Here is a 20,723-nt window from a genome sequence, read left to right on the forward strand (position 1 = left end):
TGCAGTTAGTGCATTTGTCTTCTGTTCCCCTATAAGACTGATCAAACTTTGATATAACATCAGTATTAATAATGATTATACTTAATAAATGAATGTTAAGTTCCTTTTCTTCAGGCCGAAGACCCGTTATATAATTTGGAAGACTATATATATAGAAAATAATTAATAATCCCAATTTGGACAGAAATGATGTAGCTGGTTACAATCATCAAAACTTTTGATGGCAATCAAAAATGTTTCCACATTGATGACATTATCTAGATGCCATCAATTCCATCATCAATTCCTATAATAGTAGTCTTAAATAAATAAAATAAGCCTTTGAAGGAATGTGACATATGTGACAAAAAGCCCTGCTCAGTGTATTTGACAACCGTTATGCTAGCTGTAGCTAGTTGCATTTGTAAAAATATAACGCCTATGGCTCGCCTCGGACCGTTCAAGGTGCTCGCAGAGGTTAGCAAAGGTGCCTACAAGCTCGACCTCCCCCCGCGTTACTCCAAGCTCCACCCCGTCTTCCCCGTTGTTAAACTCGAGCTCGCTCAGGACGACCCCCTTCAATGGGACGACCCGGCTACGACGAACCGCCCCCGAACTAGAGGACGGAGTCCCCGAATGGGAAGTCGAGGAAATCTTGGATGCCAGGATAAGGTATAAGCGTCTTAACTACTCCGTCAGGTGGAAAGGCTACGATGCCCGCCACGACTCGTGGGTTCGGTTCGACCGTGTCTTCGCGCCAGACAAAATTGCGGACTTCTATCGGAGGTACCCAGGTAAACCACGGCACATCGCCTCAGCAACCTTCGACTCCTTGCCCTTCCGAACTATGCGTCGGGACGCCGCATTTAAAGGGGGGTGATGTCAGGGGAACCCCCGCTGGCCTCCTTCGGACCCTCCGAACGCATCCGAGGCGCATCCGACCGGCGCCCCCTCGGACGCTCCGACCCACCCCGACCATCGTCCACGGCCTCCTTCGCCCGCACAATCACCGATCCGTCAAGACCCTCCCAACGATCACCTTGGGACAGAGCCTGCGACGCCGCTCAGGCCTTCTGCGCTCTACGTCGGCAGTTACGGACGACCAGTATATAGTTGGCGCCCTAGCAGGCGGACCCTTAGAGTTTCTTCTCTTTGGATCCTCCCCTGCTAGGTCGGTCCCTCCGTGTATTTCCTGTAGTCTTATTCACGCTTTGGATCCTCCCCTGCTAGGCTTTTCGTCGGAGTCTCCAGGGTTGCCCTTACAGACTCAATTGAGCTTGAAAAACTATATATATCATTTTAGTGGCATCTATACAAGAGCTAAGAGCTGAAAATATACAATTGTGAAATGCTTTCCATAATGTCAAGACAAGAATCACTAATAAATGGTTATTAATTTTTGGTTTTTTTATAACAAAATACACAAACTAGTTTCTCCAGCAAGTAAGGAGATGTAGCAGACAAGTCCAGTGTTGTTGGAGCTATCAAGAAAGCAAGAAATGTGACTAGAGGGTGAAGCATTGACTACTAATAAGAGTTGTTAAGGTATGTAGCCAGGTTATAAATCAAACTTACTTTGAAAAGAATGTGTCCATTGTAGTACAGCCCATATATTCACGATGCCTGTTGCCTGTTACATAGAAGAATAGATTATCAACTGTTTCAAAAAAAAAAAAAAATGCTTACCCCCCATAATACAACAAAGAAGATAAGCAATTTTTTAGATTGCTGATATAAAGCCCAGGTTCGAATCATAAGAAGAACTATAATATAATGATTTATGAGTCTTCTTGTCCTCAATTGTGGTTATACTTCCTGCAATGGCAATTCCAAGCCCAGCAAATACTATATTATATTCAGCTCTCTGTTTTCATAGTTATGATCATACCTGTTGTGAATTCCATCAGGTGACCACATGATGTGGGATCTTGATGGACATCAACTCATTCTATAAAGTTGTTCAGAATCAAGAATGGAATAGTATAGTATATATTGTTAGTAAAAAGAAAATAATACCTTGCACTGCAAGAATAGTATCAATAAAGGTTGAATATCTTGTCCAGAGATAGATGACTTTGACCACACTCCAGCGTGATTTCCCAAGGGTACCGCAGATCATCAGCTGATGACATCAAGTCACATATGTCACATAGGGTAGGGTGGGTTACTAGGGTGAAATTTCACTTTTTGGACTTGTGTCTGGAGAAGGTTCATGGACATTTAGGAGGATTAGAAATGCACAGTTATACGTTTTTAGGACTTGTTGCCAAAGAATCTGGAATGTTCAAGGGCCTATATCCCAATCGGGAGAGTTTGATGATAAGTACAGTGCTAAACAATGACATGTAAGCATGACATTTACATCTGCTTCTTTCCTTCCCATATGATATTTCTTGAATGGCCCTGGCATAGACTCCAATGAGCCCAGTGCTGTGTCCTGTACAGACACTGATGACAAACAATTTCATTTTTGGGAAGTCACATGGCTTAGTCATGCTTACGTCAATAGGGTAGGGAGGGCTGACTCATCCTTAATTCACTTTTTCGACCCGATGTCTAGGATTTTTTTTTTGCGAGGTACCCTTGTGATTTCCAGATATAATGATACTAGATAAGATTTGGATGTTAATAATATAATGGGTGAAGAAGTTTAAGAAAATCATCCCTCAATATCAAAGTGCAATATAGTGTCATAGATCTAAATTCAATGCTTGAGGAAAGAAATTCAAGCTGGTAGCTGAGTACTTGCAAGTAGTGTCAAAAATGATGCTATTGGAATTTAATAAGTAAATATGGCAGTCCAAGTTGATCTTTGAGTTTGACCTTTCACATACTAAGATCATATTATCCAGTGAGTTGGGAATACTGGTAAGATGCCAATGCTCACAGCAACTGCTTGAAGATCTGTTAAAATGGAATGAGAAGGGGAATCCATACTGGCTTTCATCGAATATGCCTGCCTGCTTATTAGTACAGGCTCGGGGTCTTGCATCTGACACCTGGATCATGATCTGTAAGCTGTACCACTTCCCAAGGAGGATCTTATTGGTCCATGATCCATGGAACTGATCATCTCGTAGACATAGTGAAACACTGCAAGCGTAGGGGCAACTAAAATTGTGGTGGCTTTGAATGAAAAATATGGGATGGCAGTGCCTCTATGGCCCGGGGATTCGAAGTGAGGTGAAACCAACTCTCAACTCGACCACTAGATTAGGGTGCAGGATTGAATTATGGGGGGTTATTAAAACCGGTTTGAACTCCCAGCCGATTTAGAAACCGGTTTGCAAACAGGGATTGATTAAAATTGCCTAAAATGGCAATTTTTGACCTTTTGAATGATTTTTTGGGCTAGCATATGTATTCACTTGTTCTTTTACACCATTTCTCAAGCTTTCAGGGTACCCCCTGCTATCCTAAGTTATATTCTGTGTTGTCTGTATATGGTGTGACCCTATCACTGATGTGATGGTAACACTTAGAGCCTTTAAAAGACCTCCAGTAACATTAAATGGAGAGTAACAATAGTTGATTAGGATGTTACCTTTATAGCTGTAAGTATAGCTGCTACAGCAGGAGCCAAAGTCTGTCTAAAACCAGTGAATTGCCTAATTTTCCCACGGGTCATGTGTTTTGAAACAGCACTTTTTCTGGAAATAATTAAAAACAGCGGTTTGAAACAGCTGTTTCGAAACGCGGTTTGAAACACCACTTAAATCCTGCACCCTACACTAGATAACTTGTTGAGCTCACTTGAAGGGTATTGAAGCCGACGCCATTGGCGGAGCCTAAGTGGAACTTGCAGTCCGGGCCGAACAACGTCAGCCGGCTCAAAATTGACCACAGTGCACGGATATCAAAATCAACTTCGAGGCAGACTTCGAGGACACACACATCACCTTCTTTTTCGAATGTCACACATGGCTGTGACAGATCGCTTGTTCCGTCTCATCCACAACTTGACGGTGACCTATCTCACTTCCTGCACGAAGCAATCGCGAGGGCCAATGGCATACAGTGCTGACATCATACTGCCGCTTCCGGTTCCCGCTGTCTGATTCCCTTTTCACGCCTCGAGCTCTTTGCCGGCCTATCAGCGATGATTCTTCACGACACCTCGAATTCGCAACCCTACCACTTTCATGTCGAATATCATTGACGCTGTTGAGCACTACAGCGCTCTTGTGGACCTCTCGCGGCCTTCGCTGTACATTAGCCTGGTCTCCATCTCCGCCAGTCCCATCGTATGGAATATCATTGGGCGAAATGGTTGTTTTTGAATCTTGATATGTCTCCTTTCAACGTCTGCTTATATTACCACTGCACTTCTCCAGAATATAAGAACCACACACTGACCAAGCTCATTGGGGCCCGAACAGCATGCAGTATTCTGGGCACAGCGATCTTCCTTGCGGGTCTTTTGCGCGACGTTCTGTACAGTGTTTCCTGCGACGCGTCATGACCTACTCACACCTTGTTTATTAGCTACAAGATTGCTCTCCACGACCAACCCCAGTATCGCCTTCCTTACCCAATTCAGACCATCCTTGCCTGGATCATATTCGGCACTGGCAACTTCCTCGTCGCAATTTCCTACTACCAACTCGGTTTCTATGGTACATTCTGCGGAGACTACTTTGGTATTCTCAAAGAAGAACGCGTAACGAGTTTTCCGTACAACTGGCTGGATAACCCGATGTACATTGGAGCGAAGATGTGTTTCATCGGTGCCGCGCTTTGGTGAGTGTGCAGCGACTGTCAAAAATTTTCTCACGTTCGATTGTAGGTACGAGCGACCAGTTGGGTTGTTGATCTCTCTCTATGTCCATCTGGTGTATTCTGTTGCGTTGCATTATGAAGGGTACGGACTTGCCAGCAGGTTTCATGACGCTCAATTTTTCGTATAGGCCATTCACAGACATGATCTACTCGAATGTCAAAAATGAGAAATATAGCCAGTAGAAAGGAAGGGGCGAACGAACCGAGTTGGCTTTAGAATCATCTCACACCGCTGCATAAATTTTAGAACATGTCTCGAGTGCGTTACCGTTCGCGCTTCGCTTCAGTGCTTCAAATTGGTATACCTAATAGTAGTAGTGCTTAACAGCAACTTGAATCTTGGACCGAGCCTTATGTATGGGCGTCAGGAAACATCGCAGTGCCATACTTAGAATGCGACCCAAATGCGACCACAAGTTTACGGCTTGCCAATGTGTGATGGATGTGGTACAACTTTTATTCCGAATTAGCATGATTACTCTACAAAACAACATTTTAGAAGGATGCATTATAATCGACATCTCTACTGTCAAGCTAGTTGGTGTAGGGAAATGAGGGGAAGTGCATGACCTGCGAATGACGCGCTATTCCGAGTATCACCATGCACTTGAGGATGGAGCCCATATCTGACGTCTATATCGGACCAGTGGAAGCTAAAGTTGTATTCAGCACATGGTCTTCCGTAGCCGAGCTTACTGGGACAATGTCCAAGGCTCTTCGACGTCATCCCGCCGAAGCTCGTGTTGGATTCCTTCGCCAGCTGGGGGGGAGGACAGCATATACGACGCGAAGAGGCGAGAAACCATAGAAAGGTCGTCGTTGGTGTCGACCTGGCAGGGATTGATATAGGTCGAGCAAGGAACTCGCCCAAGTATGGATATAATCCACGATCACTTCTCCCTGCCTCGACGGGAATCTCGTCTTCCCTCGCATGCAACTTGGCTGTAGTCGCATCCAGGTCGGCGTTGCTTTCATAGCGAAGGTCGGTGGGCAGTGGCTCTTGCCTGAGCAGCAATAATATTCTTCGGGGAGTCCAGTAAACGGTTTCTTCAAGTTGTCATTATGTTAGTATGCTCAGACGGCGGCCCCAAACCTCGTTCCACTCGAGGAAGTTAGGGGGGTAAAGCTGATATTGAGAGCCTGGCGGTGACCGGCTGTGGCGGCACTTGACCATCCCTTGACCTGATATAATGGCGAATAAGGAAGAAAGATGACCTACACATGGTCGCACAATGAAGATACTATCTTGAGGGAGCAGCAAATGAGGGATGTGGATGACAGAATGACCTACGTAGCACGATTCTGTCGTATTAAAATGGCCTTTAAACATTGCTCTACTGTCGATGGAGTGAGCATAATATAAGCATGCCAAAGACAAACAAAGCTGTTCACCTGTGTACATATCAGGCTAACCACGATTGGATAGCCCAACTAATTATACCTGCCGCAGCCGCAACGCCCGCCAGAGTCCCTGCAACCTCCGGATCGCGCGTTTTGTTCCATACTCGATTGGGCAGTGAACCTTCGGTCGGTGATTGTGTTGGTGGGGGTGTTGGTGTCTTCTCCTCCTCAGCATTAGAAAGAGCCCGAGTTTCCGCCACGACTTTCTCAATCTTTCTTGCGATATCCGCCATCCCTGCCTCTACAACGCCTTTATACTCCGCCTCCATCTCCTCAATCTTCTTCTCAAATGTCATCGCGAGTCTCCTCCGCTTCCAAGGTTCAACGAATATAATCGCAGTGACGAAGACGAGCAAGTTCAGCGCTAGCGCGGCCAAACTCCCATATGTCGACGCGCTCCTGATCTTGTCCGACCACACCTGCTCTTCGTGATAGCGCGCCAAGATAGTACGCATAAGCTCTGTGAATGCGACCTCAACCGCTTCTTCCGAGTCGTGAACCGCTGCCCGAGCAGTAGTTTCCTGCTGCTCCAAGACGTGGTCTTGGGGGACAAGTGTGGTGAACCGGGCAATATCAGCGTGATTCCATGTAGACTTTCGCTGCAAGAGGTCGTTTATCTCGCGCTGGGAGTTCGAACGTTGCAACACGGCAAGGTCGTATGCGGCTTTGGCAGCACGGGCGGCATTACGCGCGTCGTTGATGTGGGATTCTGTTTATGAAGGAAGTTGAAGAGGCAGCCTTGGTCAGTTTTTGCGGTGGGAATAAAGCAAGACACATACACACCCTGTTCAACCACCCGTCGCTTCAGTGCCTCTATCTCCTCATACCCGGTAATCCGATTCAGATGCAGACCTAGCTGGGACAGCGTTGTCCTGGTCGACGATGAGAACTCGTCTGCGCGGGTCCGTACAGCAATGGCGGTGTTTTCAGACCAATTTCGTAGTCTGGCCGCCAGCTCGGAGGGTTGGGGATGAGAGCTGGAAGGACCAGCCTGGGGTTGAATCGGGTTTGCCTTGCGATCTTCTTGTTGTTGCTTGTCACTCTCCAGCTGAGAAATACTTCTAGTTGGCACCGTCCATGTGAGCTGGCGAGAGAGGATACGCGGTCTGAGTGACGACCGCAGTGGAAGCATAAAAAGAAGTCCGCTGTCACAAAACTTAACTTCCCCAACAAGTGCGAATTTGCAGTCGATGCATCTAAAGTTCTAGTCGTACTACCCAATTACACCTCGTTCTACTAGGATTAATCCTGGCTAGAATCCACCATTGTATAACAGGAGGGCATGCATTAGGGGCAAAAAATGGCAATGAATGATTAATCAAAGAGAGAGAGCAGGGACCCACACCCCCCCAACGTTCAACTCCACACATCCAGCATCAGTCGTGACCGTTCCTTCAACAGCTTGACCTCCGCCGCACCCTCCACCTCCGCAGAGCCGCCCTTGGCCTCCCCAAGAATGCGCGCAAGCACCTCCTCAACAGCCTTGCTCATGCTCTTCGCGTCGCCACAGATATAGACATATCCCTTGCCATTGATGATAGCGTCGGCAATGTGTTCCCGGTCCTCCCATACCAAATCCTGAACGTAGATCTTGCTTCCATCCGGTTTATAGGGCGGCTCACGCGAAAACGCAGTGTGCAGCTTGAATTTTCCCTTGAGCTCTTCCGCGTATTGCGGCCATTCATCCTTATACAAGAAGTCCTCCGTTGATTTCCGGCAACCATAGAATAGCGAAATTTGGCCCCAATCGGCAAGCGCATCAGGACCATTTTTCTCGATCGTTCGGCGAGCCAGGGCAACACGCTCTTGAACGAACCCACGGAAAGGCGCAACACCCTGATATTCAAGTTATAAACTGCTCAGATAGCAAGAATTAGCGACTTACAGTTCCGGGACCAATCATGATAACCGGGCTCTTGGGATTGGTGGGCAGACGGAAGGTTGAACGCCGGACATGGACGGGAGCTTTATAGACCGACTCGCTCTTGTATGCGCCGCGAGGGCCTTCAATAGCATATGTCGGAACTGGACCAGAAGAAGCCAACAGCGGCTGTGTTTCACCGGCAGCCGCATACTTGAGGTTGAGCAGGAAGTTGGAACCGACACCGAATACCCATCTTGGCTGGACCTTGGGTGCATCAACCGACTCGTATTTCAGCACGACACAAGTAACGTGGATCGAGGTCGGGTGTAACTTGGGGCTCGAAGAAATGGAGTAGTAACGGGGTTGAAGACGAGGAATCGCGGAAACGATGATGTCGAAGGGGATGGCCCATGCCGTTGTGTTTTCCGGTGTCGGGTGAGCGACAAGGTCGTTGCCAGCAGCCAGCTGTAAAACTTCACCCAGCTTCAAGCAACCATTGGCGACGACGTTATGATACTCTTCCTTGTTGGAATTAAGATTCTTCAGCAACTCTTCAGCCTCTGGTGATGGGGCAAACTTGGAGAGAGCACCGAGGATTTGACGTCCAACGACAGCGCTGATGTCGATATAATGGCGGAGAACGGTAGCGTATGTCGTGGGAACGGGGAAGGGGACTTTGGCCAGTGCAGGGTCGAGCGATTCGATACCGATGGTGTTGTCCTTTTTATCCCAAAGACCGAGGACACAGAGTAGACGGTCAACCTCCATATCGGGGTTGGATGGCCAGACACCGACATGATCTCCATGTTGGTAAGTGATGCCAGATCCGTCCGTGTTGAGCTCGATGTGGACACAATTTCGGTCAGCTGTGGACTGGAAGAGCTCCCGATATCCGGCAAGTGGCGCAGGGTACGGGTTCTTGGCATCGTGAATACCTTTGGTCCGGGTAAGCGCACGAGCCGAGAGTTCACCTGGTCAAGATTAGATCACAACAATCAGATATGAAACGTGTTGGGACCCACCAAGATAGACTTTCTCTGCGGGGTGATTGGGAAGCTCCGAAACGGCAAAGTCCGCAGAGTCACCGCCCTGGCCTTCTTCAACCCCCATTGCAGTCGCAAAGGCCTCCCACATGCCGTCTTTCCATTCTAGGTAGTCCTCCTCCATGCTCTTATCATCGTCACCCTCACCGCGTTCACCAATTCGGATACCGCCCATTTTGGAGACATATTGGTCAACTTGGCGGCCAATGAGATTGTAGTGCTCGTATGTCTTGTTTCCGAGGGCGAAAACGACATATTTGAGTCCGTCCAGTCTGCGGGAGCCATTGCTGAACTCGAATGACTCGTCGTTCAGGTTTTGCATAAGAGTAACAGCGTTATCAGTCGGTTCTCCCTCGCCATAGGTAGCCATAACGAAAAATACCGCACAGTCCTCCGGAACTTGGTCGAGGTTCTCGAAGTCGTATTCCTCCGGGTCGCATACAAGGGAAGCCAGGCCAAATTTGGTTTTTGCCTCTTTGGCCAGTCGGATGGCATACTCCTCCGCTGTGCCCGTTTGTGAGCCGTAGAAGATCACAATACGTTTTTTCTGTGGTACAGGGTGAGCCAGAGTGAAGTAGGTGGAGTAAATAGTGCCACGTACACCCTCCTTCATCTTCGCAATGAAGTCTCGAGGATTTCCTGAGCCATTTGCTGCCTTCGTTGGAAGCGGTGCGACTTTAGGTTTGGCGGGAGTGAAGAGTTGTTCGCGGAAGAGATAGAGGGCTGCAAGCACAACCCCGAGGCCGATGATTACTACGTCTGAGGACGAGCTGGAAGCCATGCGAGGGAGAATAGAGGAGACAGCGACCAAGGGTAGAACTGGTGATTGGGTGTCTGAGTCCAAATCCATAATGAGGGGGGATATAAGAAGAAGGGGAATCACCGAGAATAAAAGAGGAACCGACAAGCCCAGCTCTGGTTTATGTAGAGCAAGGACGGTCTAAGGATAAGACGTGGCGAAGCCTGATCAAAATCACAAATCACGTCAGTCACACGGTTGTCACGCGGGTTAGCCTGTTGCCGACAGCGAAAGCTTTCTCGAGTGAAGAGTACAGATCGTTCTACAATATTCTACCCAGTCTCGGTCGGCCTGGACTAACCGACTTTCCGTTTTATCATCGTGCTCCACGGCCAACAGCCAACTGCTGCGATCGGCCTTGGCCCGAGTCGATTCTTGCTCAAAAGCCCCAAAGATCTTGACCAATTGACCGTTACTCAACCAGCCGATGGCCATGGACCGCCCACCGGCAACGGCTCCCTTGAATTCCACGCAGTGTGTGCCTTGGGATTAGCAGCGAACCTGACAACTTCCAAAACAGTCTCGCTGTCTCCACCTAACTCTATCGTATACCATTTGGCAGCGAGCCTGGCCCAGCTCCGTACGGCAGAAAAACTGGCAGTGAAATCAGCATGCTTCTTTCGATAGATATCGCGCGGTTTATAGATAAACACGTACTCAGAATGGGCAGCAGCTATCCACACTGCGTCCGCTGCCAGTCGCCCACGTTCGCTCCAGTAGCCTTCTTCCTCTTCCAGTTTCCAGATGTTATTAATAGCCTCAATCGCCTCGACACCAGTAATGTCACCATTGCCCCACGTCGCAAAGTACCGATAAAACTCGGAAATAGACGTCAGCCGCCGGTCGGACGCAAGTGAGCCAGCATTGTCCAGAGAGCACACCGCGCAAGTGCACTCAAATCCGTAATGAGAAGAAAGGAAAGCTCGTCGCTCGTTCCGTGGTCGTTTGGTGTCCGTGTAAGTTGTAAGCAGTTCCTATCAGTCGCAGTTTAGTCGCGACGAGAGAGGAGCTACCATAGCAAACCTGGCCCTTGGAGATATTCCTTAACGCATGCACATATAGCATTTGCTCGCTCTCTCTCCACGTATAGACCGCATTGAATGCGCTTGAGCACCCATGGTTCAGTCTGGCCATTCCCGGAAATATCCCCACTTGCTGCCCAGCAGCGACCGCATTCGTTTCGAAAATTGCCAGCGCGACATGATCTCGTTGCGTCACAGTCTCCGGAAGGTTCACATACGAGAGGTCCCAGAACGCAGCCTGTCCTTCTGCGCTAGTCGCCTGAAGCAGCTTCCAAACTAGTTGTTGGGGGGATTCAGTGGCTGCAGAGACGTTCAGTGGAGCAAAACACGCAAATACGAGTAGTTACTTGACGATGGAACACGAAATAGCGGCTTTTCTCGTATGAGAAGCTCTCCTTGTTGGATATCTCGTTGAGCAATCAAGCCTTTTCCCTTTCCTGGGATCCGAACGACCTCGAATGCAGGCCGGTTGGGGGCATTAGCGCCATTGGTAAAGAGATAGGCAACAACTGCCACAACGAACGCGAGACCTAGGCGCAGGCCAAAGGAGAAACGCTTTGAATATGTAAGCATTCATGAAAGCTGACCAAGGCATCGCGTGCCTGAGGAGGTTTCTTGGGCGGTGGTGGTTTGCGTTTAGTTGATGTCATGACTTGAAAACACGTCTCGTCACATTGCACGGGATTACAGTAAGTACAGGAAATATGAGTCCTAATAACGTCTCCACGAGCTGCCAAAGTTGTAGTCAGCATAGTCTTCCGTAGCCTTGCTCATGACATCCAAGTACCAGCCAGGCTCTTCCACGTCATCCCACCCAAGCTCCCGCAAAATATCCTTGGCGATTTTGGCCAGCTGTTCAACCCAGTACGGTGGACTGGGGGAGGTCGGTATATACGAAGCGAAGAGACGGAAAAGAATATATATGTCGTCGTCGGTGTCGACTTCGCAGGGGCTGATGTAGTCAATAAAATCGCCGTCGATAGATTCGCTGATGTATTTGGCTATGGCGCGCGTAGGTCCGTATTTGGTCCTGTTTCGTAGGTCCTCATCCGGAATCTTGTCTTGCATAGCATACAATTTCGCAGCAGTACGGGTGAGATCCTGGTCGCCCTCAGCGTAACGGAGCGGAAAACCGAAGACGAAATCTGGCGGGCGGTCGCTTTTGCGAGAGCATGGGTAGTATTCCTCCGGTAGTTTATCCAGAGGAAAAGGCTGGTTTCGGCGCATGTAGCCTAGTCGCAGTTTCTGAATTATTGCTTTAGCACACTGGCGTCAATGGTACGCTTCAGAGTGGTACCTCATTATAAGGCAGAACTGGGATGAGAATATATTTCTCAGTGGTCTGAGCTGTTCGTTCGTCAACTAGTGTGGTTGCTCGCTGGATAGACATGGGGGAGGAAGAGCGTGTGTTTATGTCACGGTCATAAACACACATTGTTTGTCCATTGTCTTCTTGGGCGGTGAGGGTTTGCGTTAACGTTTAGTTGATGGCATGACATACACGTCTAGTCACATTGCACGGGATTATCAAGTACAGGAACTGAGTCAGATGAACTGACGCGTGTCGATGCATGGAGTCCTAATAACGTCTCCACGAGCTACCAAAGTTGTAGTCGGCATGGTTCTCTGTAGCCTTGCTCATAACATCCAGATACCAGCCGGGTTCCTCCACATCCTCCCACCCCAGCTCCTGCAGAATATCCTTCGCGATTTCGGCCAGCTGCGCAACCCAATCTGGGGGACGGGGGGAGGCGGGCATAAATGAAGCATAGAGGCGAAAAACGAGGTAAATATCTTCGTTAGTATCAACAGGGCAGGGGTTGATATAGTCGATAAAGTCGCCGTCAATGGAGTCGCGAACGTATTCCGCGATGGCGCGTGCAGCACCATATTTGGTTCGATCCCGGAACTTCTCGTCTGGTATTTTGTCTTGCATGGCATACAATTTTGCAGCAGTGCCGGTAAGATCCTGGTCGCCCTTAGCAAAACGAAAAGGAAAGCCAAAGACAAAATCTGGCGGGCGGTCGCTTTTGCCAGAGCATGGGTAGTATTCTTCCGGAAGCTCGTCTAAATGAAATGGCTGGTTTTTACGCATGTAGCCAAGTGTCAGTTTCTATCGTGCGTGAACTTGAGCATTACAGTACAGCGAAAACTTGAAGCTTGGCGGAAGTACCTTGTTGTAAGGAAGTATAGGAATCATAATGAAATTGTGAGGCTGCTGTGGCACTGGAGGTGAGGAATCATGATGCTTGACTGTACCTCGACCTGACATGAGGGTTCGAAAAGACTGAGAGGTCACACTGACACCGTGACCTCTCAGCTTCTTTCAACCACAATGACGGTCGATCCTCGCAAAATCAGCTGCGACGCCCGACGATGCCACTGTCGACATAATACCGCTACACTCAGACTACCCGCCTCCTACACTCCCGTACAATGAGGTTTTTTGTTTGTGTTTTCCGCCGTCCGGGTTCGCAGTGGGTTCGCCCAGCTTAATTTCGTAGTGCAACAACTTACTAGCCCCCCCCCACAGAAACTACTACTTAGCGATATGCGCACATGCCAGCCATTTACAGAGCTTCCGGAAGAATACTACTCCTGCTCCCAAAAGAGTCTAGATCCGCCATGCCTCTTGTATGGCTTTCCCTTTCGCTTTACAAACCTCGATGCTATTGCCGACAAGTTGTAAGCTATGCAAGACAAAATACCCATCGAAGCACTGCGAATCAGAGAAATATATACGCCAGGGAAGGCTATCACCCAATATCTGCGCGATCACATCGAAGGCGACTTTCCCAAATGCATCGGGACGCACTTGGTCGACTCAAAAGACAACATCTTCCACCTGTTCTAAGTATATCTACGGGACATTCACGGCTTATACTCCGCATAAGCCAGAGTGGGTAGATGTCATGGCGAAAGCCTGCACACAGATTTTCCGTGGGCTCGGTTGGGATGATGTCGAGGCTCCAAGGTGGTTTTTATGTGTATTCGCATTTCACTGATTACAACATAATGAGCTCGGTGACGGAGGACCATGTTGCTGACTACAACTTTGGTCACTGGGACAGGCGGATATGATAGTATGCCGCTAACGTAGCGAACCTTTCGGTCCTTCAAGTTGCGGTCGTCCCGCACTTGACTCTGTGATATTTTTAAAGCAGTTGCATAGTCCGGATCCATCACACTAATATTACTGTAATTGAAACTTGAAATCCAAGTCCACCACTGTCGTTTCCCTTTGCATGTGCTAGATTCAATTATGAAGATGGACAAACGAACAAGTAGTCAACTTGTCACACACTCATCCTCAACCACGATGTCCAACGTCGAAGCCAGATCTAGAGCTACTCCCTTCGAGTCCGTCGTCCGCATGGAGTCCAAAACTTCAAACATGTTCTACTATCGAGCCGAAATATTGCCTTATAATGAGGTGCCAACCCTTTCAGCGGTGTTTCTTCTGCTAAGCAACTCGCCCGCCCACAGAAACTGATACTCGGCTATATGCGCAAAAATCAACCGTTCGCAAGCCTCCCAGAGGAATATTACGAGTGCTCAAGAAAGAGTCAAGACCCGCCAGGCTTCATCTATGGGTTTCCCTTCCGTTTCGACAAGAATGGGGACCTCGATGCCACCGCTGCGAAGCTATACGCGATGCAGGATAGAATACCTGTCAAAGAGCTCAGAGACCGAACAAAATACGCGCCGGGGAAAGCTATAACCAAGTATCTACAGGACTCAATTGACGGCGACTTCCCCAAGTACATCGGGACGGACGTCGTTGACTCAGACGACGACGTGTTCCAATTGTTCCACATCTACGGGACATTCTTGGCACGTACCCCGCAGAAGCCACGCTGGGTCGATGCTATGGCGGATATCTGCACCGACATTTTCCACGAGCTCGGTTGGGAAGATGTCGAGGCGCCGAAGTGGTATTTGGAGCTTGAGTCGAGAGTATATCCGGATTCTAAGGACTACAATATCAAATATAACGCCCACGACTTGTATGCTTCAGTTTCCCCATGATATCACATGAGTGGGTGGGGCCCGGTCGACGCGATTGTGGACTTGCACAGAGACTCGATTTCCCATGCGCTCGGGGAGTCGGGTTGGGATGAGGTTTAGGCGGCCAGCCGGGCCATTTGGCATGGTGGTATTTGGAGTTTGAATCGAGGGCATATTCAGGACATCGACTAAACGGCTGTTGGCAGTATCTCTTGTGACTTATTGCCATCCACTGGCATCCAGTTCGACAAACTTGAACTAGGATGGCATTTCTCGCCTCGCTGTCGTAGTGAAGAGCATAGTACACAGGTCGAGGAAGAAGACTCTGACTTTTTGAATCGTGTTCAGACATACATAGTTCAGCCGTTTTGACAACTTGAGGCGTTGCACTCAGCTGGTGATGTCTTGATCATATGAGCATTCATGCCTTATACGGGGTCGGAAAGCTTCATGGGTTGCACAAGGGGTTGCAACTCGTCGAGACATGATTGGTAAGTAGCCAGATTCAGATGGTAGCGCGAAGCAAGGACAGACGGTGGGAAGGGGAACAGAGGTCAGCCCAGGTCAGCCGGGCAGAGGATCAGTCAGGGATCAGCTTCTTGAGCTTGTCTATTCTTGAAGCCATTGCACTCCCCGAGCCCTCTCGCCCTCTTCGTCTAATCGAGTCGGGCATCGGCCGGGCAAGCTATGGGTCGACGCCTTGACGGAGTACATGCTGCTTGAGCCGGAATGCATTACGTAAAACCGGGCGATTTACTGCCGGTTTTTTAACTCTTACCCTTTGCTTTCGACGACACCGCCGTTCAACAGACCATGGCTGACTTCATCCCGGAGAATGGGCTCAACACTTCCGCATGGGGAGCACCCATCTCGCCTCTTCCGCAATCAAGCAGCAGGCCCGCAAGCCTCCACGACAGGCCACAAAACTTATCGTGCGCCGCGTGCTATCCCTGTTGACTCTCGGCAACGCTGACCTCTCTGGTGCAGTCATACCCTCCGCCCACACTCCCGAGTCGACCCCAATGCCTTTCCTTCAAGTCGGTTTGGCGGCGGCTTGTCCTCCTCCCACAACAGCGAACGAATCCCAGCGCCGTTGAGCGTGCTCGTTCAAGGCACGAAAGTCTCTCTACCCCATTATCACGACGAATGCCGCATACTTGGAAGCAGCGTCCGGTACTCCCTAACGGACTGGCGCAAACGGGAAGCCTCGCAGGCGCTGCAAGATCCTGTTGCGGTCCAACGGTACTTCCTGACGGACTACGATGTGAAGGAGGTGTTCGACATGGAGGGCCGTCTTGTTAGCACCGCGCGAGGGAAAGGGTATCCGGAAATGCTGTCGATGCTGTGAGACGGTGGTATTCTATTTTATGGTTTGATATTGGGGCATTATCTTACGCAGGGCGCTGTTATATAAATCCTAGCCACCATGTAGTACCGCTAGTAGAGAACGGGGAAACATCCACTTGTTTCAAGTGAAGTATCATTCAACAGTGAAGACAGTTGTCGAGAAATTCAACAGCGATTTCCTCTTTGATCACACGTGGCCCGTTTACTCTTTGCGTCCATCTTCCACCAACCATTTCCCATGCCGGCTGGAGGTCATTGTCAATCCTACGCGATCCCACGTTCTCAGAGGCTTGCGATTGAATTTCTGTGGCAACCAGGTGGCAACTTGAATCCTACACTATGTCTCCGACAGCCAACCCGAGACAACGTCTAAAATACTATTCGGTCAAGCAAAACTGTACAGGCAACAGTAGTGATGTGCATATATCCTCAGGCTCGGACGATAGCAAAAGTGGCTCGTTGACGATGGCCTCTTCGTTCCCAACGTTGTTGTTTTCTCTACCTGATATGATCGATGGGATTGCAAGTATTTATGTAACTGTATGGGAAACGCTCAATCTGCGCCTGCCGGTGAGTGTAGCTCTGCAAAGGGGTCGATTACATCTCTCATTCGTTGCTCATTCGCCGACTTCAAGACTTCAGTCTAAAAATTGTTCAATTCAGGGCACCGTGACAGTGCTGATAAACAAGCTCACAAGCCAAATCTGTCGACACAAGTCACCTTTGGAGAAAGGATCACCGACTATGTCGTTCTCCATTGACGAAGTCATCTTTACACGAAGACCCAGGAGGAGATATTGATTGAGACTTAGGGACTAGGGCGCATGTGTAGCTGGTTTATGGACCCTGCGAGAAGACCATGGTTAGCCCTGCTTTTGTCTCTCGCAATATATGATGTTTCAGACTCTAAATAGTCTCAAAATTTTTCGCTGGCCCACTTTGCCAAATCCAGAGTACAATTTTTTAGGCGATGGTTGTCGGACTGTCGCTCGTCGTGATCCGACGTTTGTTTTACAGAGCTTCTTGGCTTGTGGGCCAAGTGTCAACATGATCTGCCAGCTTTTAGCTCGCCCGTCCGGAAGTTTCCTCAAAGCTTCCTTTTCCTCAACCTCTCCTTCCCCCTCCACATATTGATGATCTTACTTTTTCTGGTAGTTTGAGATTTCTGCATTGTGTCGCAGCCTTCTGACGTGTTTCGGGGGCTACGCAAGCAAAATCTCCGCGGTTCAAATATACTTGTTTTGGCGTCTGCGCCTATCACGATCTAGCGTCGGAGTCGGGTATCACGCTCATCATGATGCGCACGCCTGTCAGTCTTTTCTGCTGCCAAGATGCTACATTGTCGGGCTCGTCCCTCTTTTCTTCCTGAACAACGGACACACCGCGGTTTGTGCTCAGCATGAATGGTGCTCGCTCGAGCAATACTTCTTTGGAAACTGGGTCAAACAAGCAGCGTCGACCCCGATCCCCGCCGTCGATGTATGTCGCCTATGAATCGAACGTCGCGAAAGCGCCGAAGCCACTCATCAAGCTGGACAAAACGAAGAAGAGGGACAAGGGGAAGGACTCAGACTCTACCGCCAGTCCGCGACCATCTTCCAGTGGGACTGGAAGTAACTCTGTGCCCCGCCGACCCTCATTCCTCAGTCTTCGGCGGAAGAAATCCAGCAACTCCTCATTGAATTCTCACTTCCCTCCGCCATTGGAGATTCCGCCCCCATTACCGTCGCCCTCACTTACCAGGAGTGGAACTACACCCTCATCTGCCGCGTCTTCCCCATACGAGCTTCCCCGACTACCAAGGTCGTCACTCCCGCTTCAAGAAACACACGTTCATCCCGGAGACGATCTCAGCCTCAACGAAGATCTCACAATTGAAGACCATATCCCCGCGAGACGATCAGACAAAGCTGCACGAATGCTCGGCGAGCCGATTCAGAGGTACCCGAAGTACAATATTCCTGACGTATCCTATTTCGTCTCGCCTTCGGATGACGAGTTCCCGAGCCCAACTCGGGGGGCGGATGCCAAATTGCCGTCATTTTCCACCTCAAACGCGTTCTACACGCCAGAGGGCGGGTGGTACGCCAACGATGACGTGCCTGACGACCGCGGGGACAGAATTAGTCCTATTGCCTTCCGGCCACCTTCCCTGGCAGTCTTTCCGCCGAATCCGAAAGATAGAGGCGGCGATTCAGATATCGATGAAGGAGTAGACATGACGGCGGATGATAAAGTCCCATCCCCAAGAGCAATTCGACCACCGCGCGTAGATTCGCACATCCATCATGCTTATGGACATTTGCGTGTCGAGTCGCAGGCCTCGTCGTCGACAATAGCGATGGGAGGAGCCGCCAGACCGGACACGCTCTACATGGACCAGTTCTTGGCCCCCAATTCTGTCCCCAGCTCTAGTAACAGTATCCCAGCTCGACGCAATCGGGACTCCAAGGTGATACGAGCGGAGCGTGGCTGGGAGGGCGAGTGGAATCAGGGCGACATGAGCGATGTTATTAACAAGCTGCGGACGTTGCGGTGACTGGAAACCGCTAACAGTGACTCTACGTATCGATTTACAGCCGGCCTAATCGTAATTTCCTCCTACTTATGCAACCTGGTTCGTAATGTTTGGTACAAACAGTGGAAGGGTGTTTCAACTTTGCAAGCACCATGCTGATGACGATGACGATCACTGCATCCTGTGAGTTTGTACTTTCTGAGATTGGCAACAAGGAATTTTTACGGTAAGCACTCCAATTCACTTTGAGCTTACTTCCTTACAAGTAGGGCATATATCACTCACCCATACCCATCGTCCTCGCTGATTTATAACGACGGCAAAACGGAGGATGATTCCTCGCACCCCTCATCGGCGCATAAAAAACCAATGAAACGATCGTCTACAACACGAGATGACTCCCCTTCATTCCAAAATGCGTTGGTATATGGCTGAATACTTGCGTTTATTTACTAATATCTGAACGTACTTTTTGCAGGCATGAGCGCTCTGACGCGTAACCGCGCGTCCAAGACTATTCCGACCGAGATATTATAGAGCAATACTACCAACGCGCTGAGGGCGGTGCTGGTATCATGGTCCCCGAAGGTGTCCTCATTTCGCGTCACCGTCTGTGGAATCTGGATCAACTGCGTGCTGCGATTATACCAATGACATCGTAGAAGCAAATGGTCAGACGCGCCAGATAAGACGTGACGCAGAGGTCAAAGCTTGGAAGACGATAACCGAGGCATTTCATGGTGCAAGAGCAAGATTTATGCCCCAGTGCGTTCTTTCTCTCTGATCGTCTTCGAAACCGACACATTTTCAATAGCTCTGGCATATTTCGTGCTGAGAATTCTCCTTTCGCGGTTGAACCTCCAGAGTTTCGACTCTCGAGTGTTATGAATAGAGATATTTCCTGTTCAAGATGAGTACGAGAACGAAGCTTTGGATGTTGAACGCAGACCGTGAATCGTTTCAGGCTTTTGTCTCGTTACAGTTGCGATCAACATGCATTGGTCCAGAAAGAGTGCTGCTTTTCTGGTCCACCTGCGACGAGGTCCGCCCAGTCGATAAGGGACGCATTCGGTAGCTATTTCTCCATCGTTCGATTGTCGAAGAGGATGTTCCCCTCGCTAATGCTCACACGAAGGACATCGGCAGGCGGTTTTGATTTTGTGGTCTGGAAATAAGCAGTTAGATAAAAATGGCTGCGGGAAATTCACAGATGACAGTCATGAGTAAGGCATACCTATATGTGGGACTACTACATAGACGGGCTTGTTAAACTCTGTTGAACTGTCGAATGTTGAGAAGTACCCTCTTGTGCCTTTATTCAAGTTTATTGAGGTAATGAAGTGGTCGGCCCATAAGACTGATGAGGGGGTTGACATATCACTCGCAGTCCATACATATCCTTCGTCGATTCGCTCGTCGACACTGGCGCTGAGGCCTCAGGCTTGAAGCGTCAACGAACGTTGTCCGTAGTGTGACTCGGATATGTCACGATCCTGTGATTCTGTGACAGGTGCGTCACGCAACTCCCTCTTTCTACGGATGCAAGGTGCTGAGCTTCGGGCAGATTCGGAGTAAGTAGTCATGGATCTTTATCGACTTACCCCATTCCGAGGCATGTTGTACTTTTTCACAAATCATGCCACATCCGAGTCAACCCAAGTCTTCATTTTCCCGCCATCATACTCTAAACCTTCCTACCAGCGCAGCCGCTGCGTTGACCAAATCTACGACGGAGCCAAACGCGCATGTATTCTCCTGTTCCATCACCACCAGAACGACTACGCGGCTGTCCGCAACTCCAACACTTCAAGTTTCTGGGGGCCAGCACCGCTTCTGAATCACTCTCCGTCAGAGCTATTTGGCCATTCTCTAGAAGCGCGTCGAAACACCCAGCTGTAAACGGCGCCCTCGTGCTTCCCGAATAGGCGTCAAACTGCTGTCTGGCGGCCTTTTTGCGAATTGC

The 20,723-nt window shown here is 49.3% G+C and overlaps 9 protein-coding genes across 9 annotated transcripts; 4 read left to right on the forward strand and 5 right to left on the reverse strand.

The window, feature by feature from the left end:
* Nucleotides 1-4,121: 4,121 nt before the first annotated feature.
* Nucleotides 4,122-4,941, forward strand: MIND_00884600 (Phosphatidyl-N-methylethanolamine N-methyltransferase; the record flags this gene model as incomplete). Its single annotated transcript, XM_037365500.1, has 5 exons — nucleotides 4,122-4,248; nucleotides 4,314-4,413; nucleotides 4,465-4,719; nucleotides 4,766-4,840; nucleotides 4,887-4,941. 5 exons carry the CDS (start codon nucleotides 4,122-4,124, stop codon nucleotides 4,939-4,941), a joined length of 612 nt encoding a protein of 203 aa, XP_037218742.1.
* A 1,104-nt stretch (nucleotides 4,942-6,045) lies between these two features.
* Nucleotides 6,046-7,291, reverse strand: MIND_00884700 (NADPH--cytochrome P450 reductase; the record flags this gene model as incomplete). Its single annotated transcript, XM_037365501.1, has 4 exons — nucleotides 6,046-6,095; nucleotides 6,139-6,150; nucleotides 6,200-6,868; nucleotides 6,943-7,291. 4 exons carry the CDS (start codon nucleotides 7,289-7,291, stop codon nucleotides 6,046-6,048), a joined length of 1,080 nt encoding a protein of 359 aa, XP_037218743.1.
* A 224-nt stretch (nucleotides 7,292-7,515) lies between these two features.
* MIND_00884800 (NADPH--cytochrome P450 reductase) lies at nucleotides 7,516-9,916 on the reverse strand (the record flags this gene model as incomplete). The annotated part of the gene is made up of 4 exons (XM_037365502.1): nucleotides 7,516-7,995; nucleotides 8,045-8,994; nucleotides 9,046-9,613; nucleotides 9,668-9,916. 4 exons carry the CDS (start codon nucleotides 9,914-9,916, stop codon nucleotides 7,516-7,518), a joined length of 2,247 nt encoding a protein of 748 aa, XP_037218744.1.
* A 365-nt stretch (nucleotides 9,917-10,281) lies between these two features.
* Nucleotides 10,282-11,537, reverse strand: MIND_00884900 (SET domain-containing protein 5; the record flags this gene model as incomplete). Its single annotated transcript, XM_037365503.1, has 5 exons — nucleotides 10,282-10,459; nucleotides 10,523-10,839; nucleotides 10,889-11,187; nucleotides 11,235-11,442; nucleotides 11,475-11,537. 5 exons carry the CDS (start codon nucleotides 11,535-11,537, stop codon nucleotides 10,282-10,284), a joined length of 1,065 nt encoding a protein of 354 aa, XP_037218745.1.
* A 61-nt stretch (nucleotides 11,538-11,598) lies between these two features.
* On the reverse strand, nucleotides 11,599-12,277 carry MIND_00885000 (uncharacterized protein; the record flags this gene model as incomplete). The annotated part of the gene is made up of 2 exons (XM_037365504.1): nucleotides 11,599-12,132; nucleotides 12,185-12,277. 2 exons carry the CDS (start codon nucleotides 12,275-12,277, stop codon nucleotides 11,599-11,601), a joined length of 627 nt encoding a protein of 208 aa, XP_037218746.1.
* Nucleotides 12,278-12,466: 189 nt separating this feature from the next.
* MIND_00885100 (uncharacterized protein) lies at nucleotides 12,467-13,159 on the reverse strand (the record flags this gene model as incomplete). The annotated part of the gene is made up of 2 exons (XM_037365505.1): nucleotides 12,467-13,000; nucleotides 13,061-13,159. 2 exons carry the CDS (start codon nucleotides 13,157-13,159, stop codon nucleotides 12,467-12,469), a joined length of 633 nt encoding a protein of 210 aa, XP_037218747.1.
* Nucleotides 13,160-14,206: 1,047 nt separating this feature from the next.
* Nucleotides 14,207-14,916, forward strand: MIND_00885200 (uncharacterized protein; the record flags this gene model as incomplete). Its single annotated transcript, XM_037365506.1, has 2 exons — nucleotides 14,207-14,320; nucleotides 14,374-14,916. 2 exons carry the CDS (start codon nucleotides 14,207-14,209, stop codon nucleotides 14,914-14,916), a joined length of 657 nt encoding a protein of 218 aa, XP_037218748.1.
* A 792-nt stretch (nucleotides 14,917-15,708) lies between these two features.
* Nucleotides 15,709-16,243, forward strand: MIND_00885300 (Iwr1 domain-containing protein; the record flags this gene model as incomplete). Its single annotated transcript, XM_037365507.1, has 2 exons — nucleotides 15,709-15,827; nucleotides 15,883-16,243. 2 exons carry the CDS (start codon nucleotides 15,709-15,711, stop codon nucleotides 16,241-16,243), a joined length of 480 nt encoding a protein of 159 aa, XP_037218749.1.
* A 1,398-nt stretch (nucleotides 16,244-17,641) lies between these two features.
* Nucleotides 17,642-18,781, forward strand: MIND_00885500 (uncharacterized protein; the record flags this gene model as incomplete). Its single annotated transcript, XM_037365508.1, has 1 exon — nucleotides 17,642-18,781. The coding sequence occupies one exon, from the start codon at nucleotides 17,642-17,644 to the stop codon at nucleotides 18,779-18,781; it is 1,140 nt and encodes a 379-aa protein (XP_037218750.1).
* Between the last annotated feature and the right edge of the window lie 1,942 nt (nucleotides 18,782-20,723).

This window comes from Mycena indigotica (assembly GCF_014461135.1).
Source record: "Mycena indigotica strain 171206Taipei chromosome Unknown Mind.scaff0007, whole genome shotgun sequence".
Classification (NCBI taxonomy): domain Eukaryota; kingdom Fungi; phylum Basidiomycota; class Agaricomycetes; order Agaricales; family Mycenaceae; genus Mycena; species Mycena indigotica.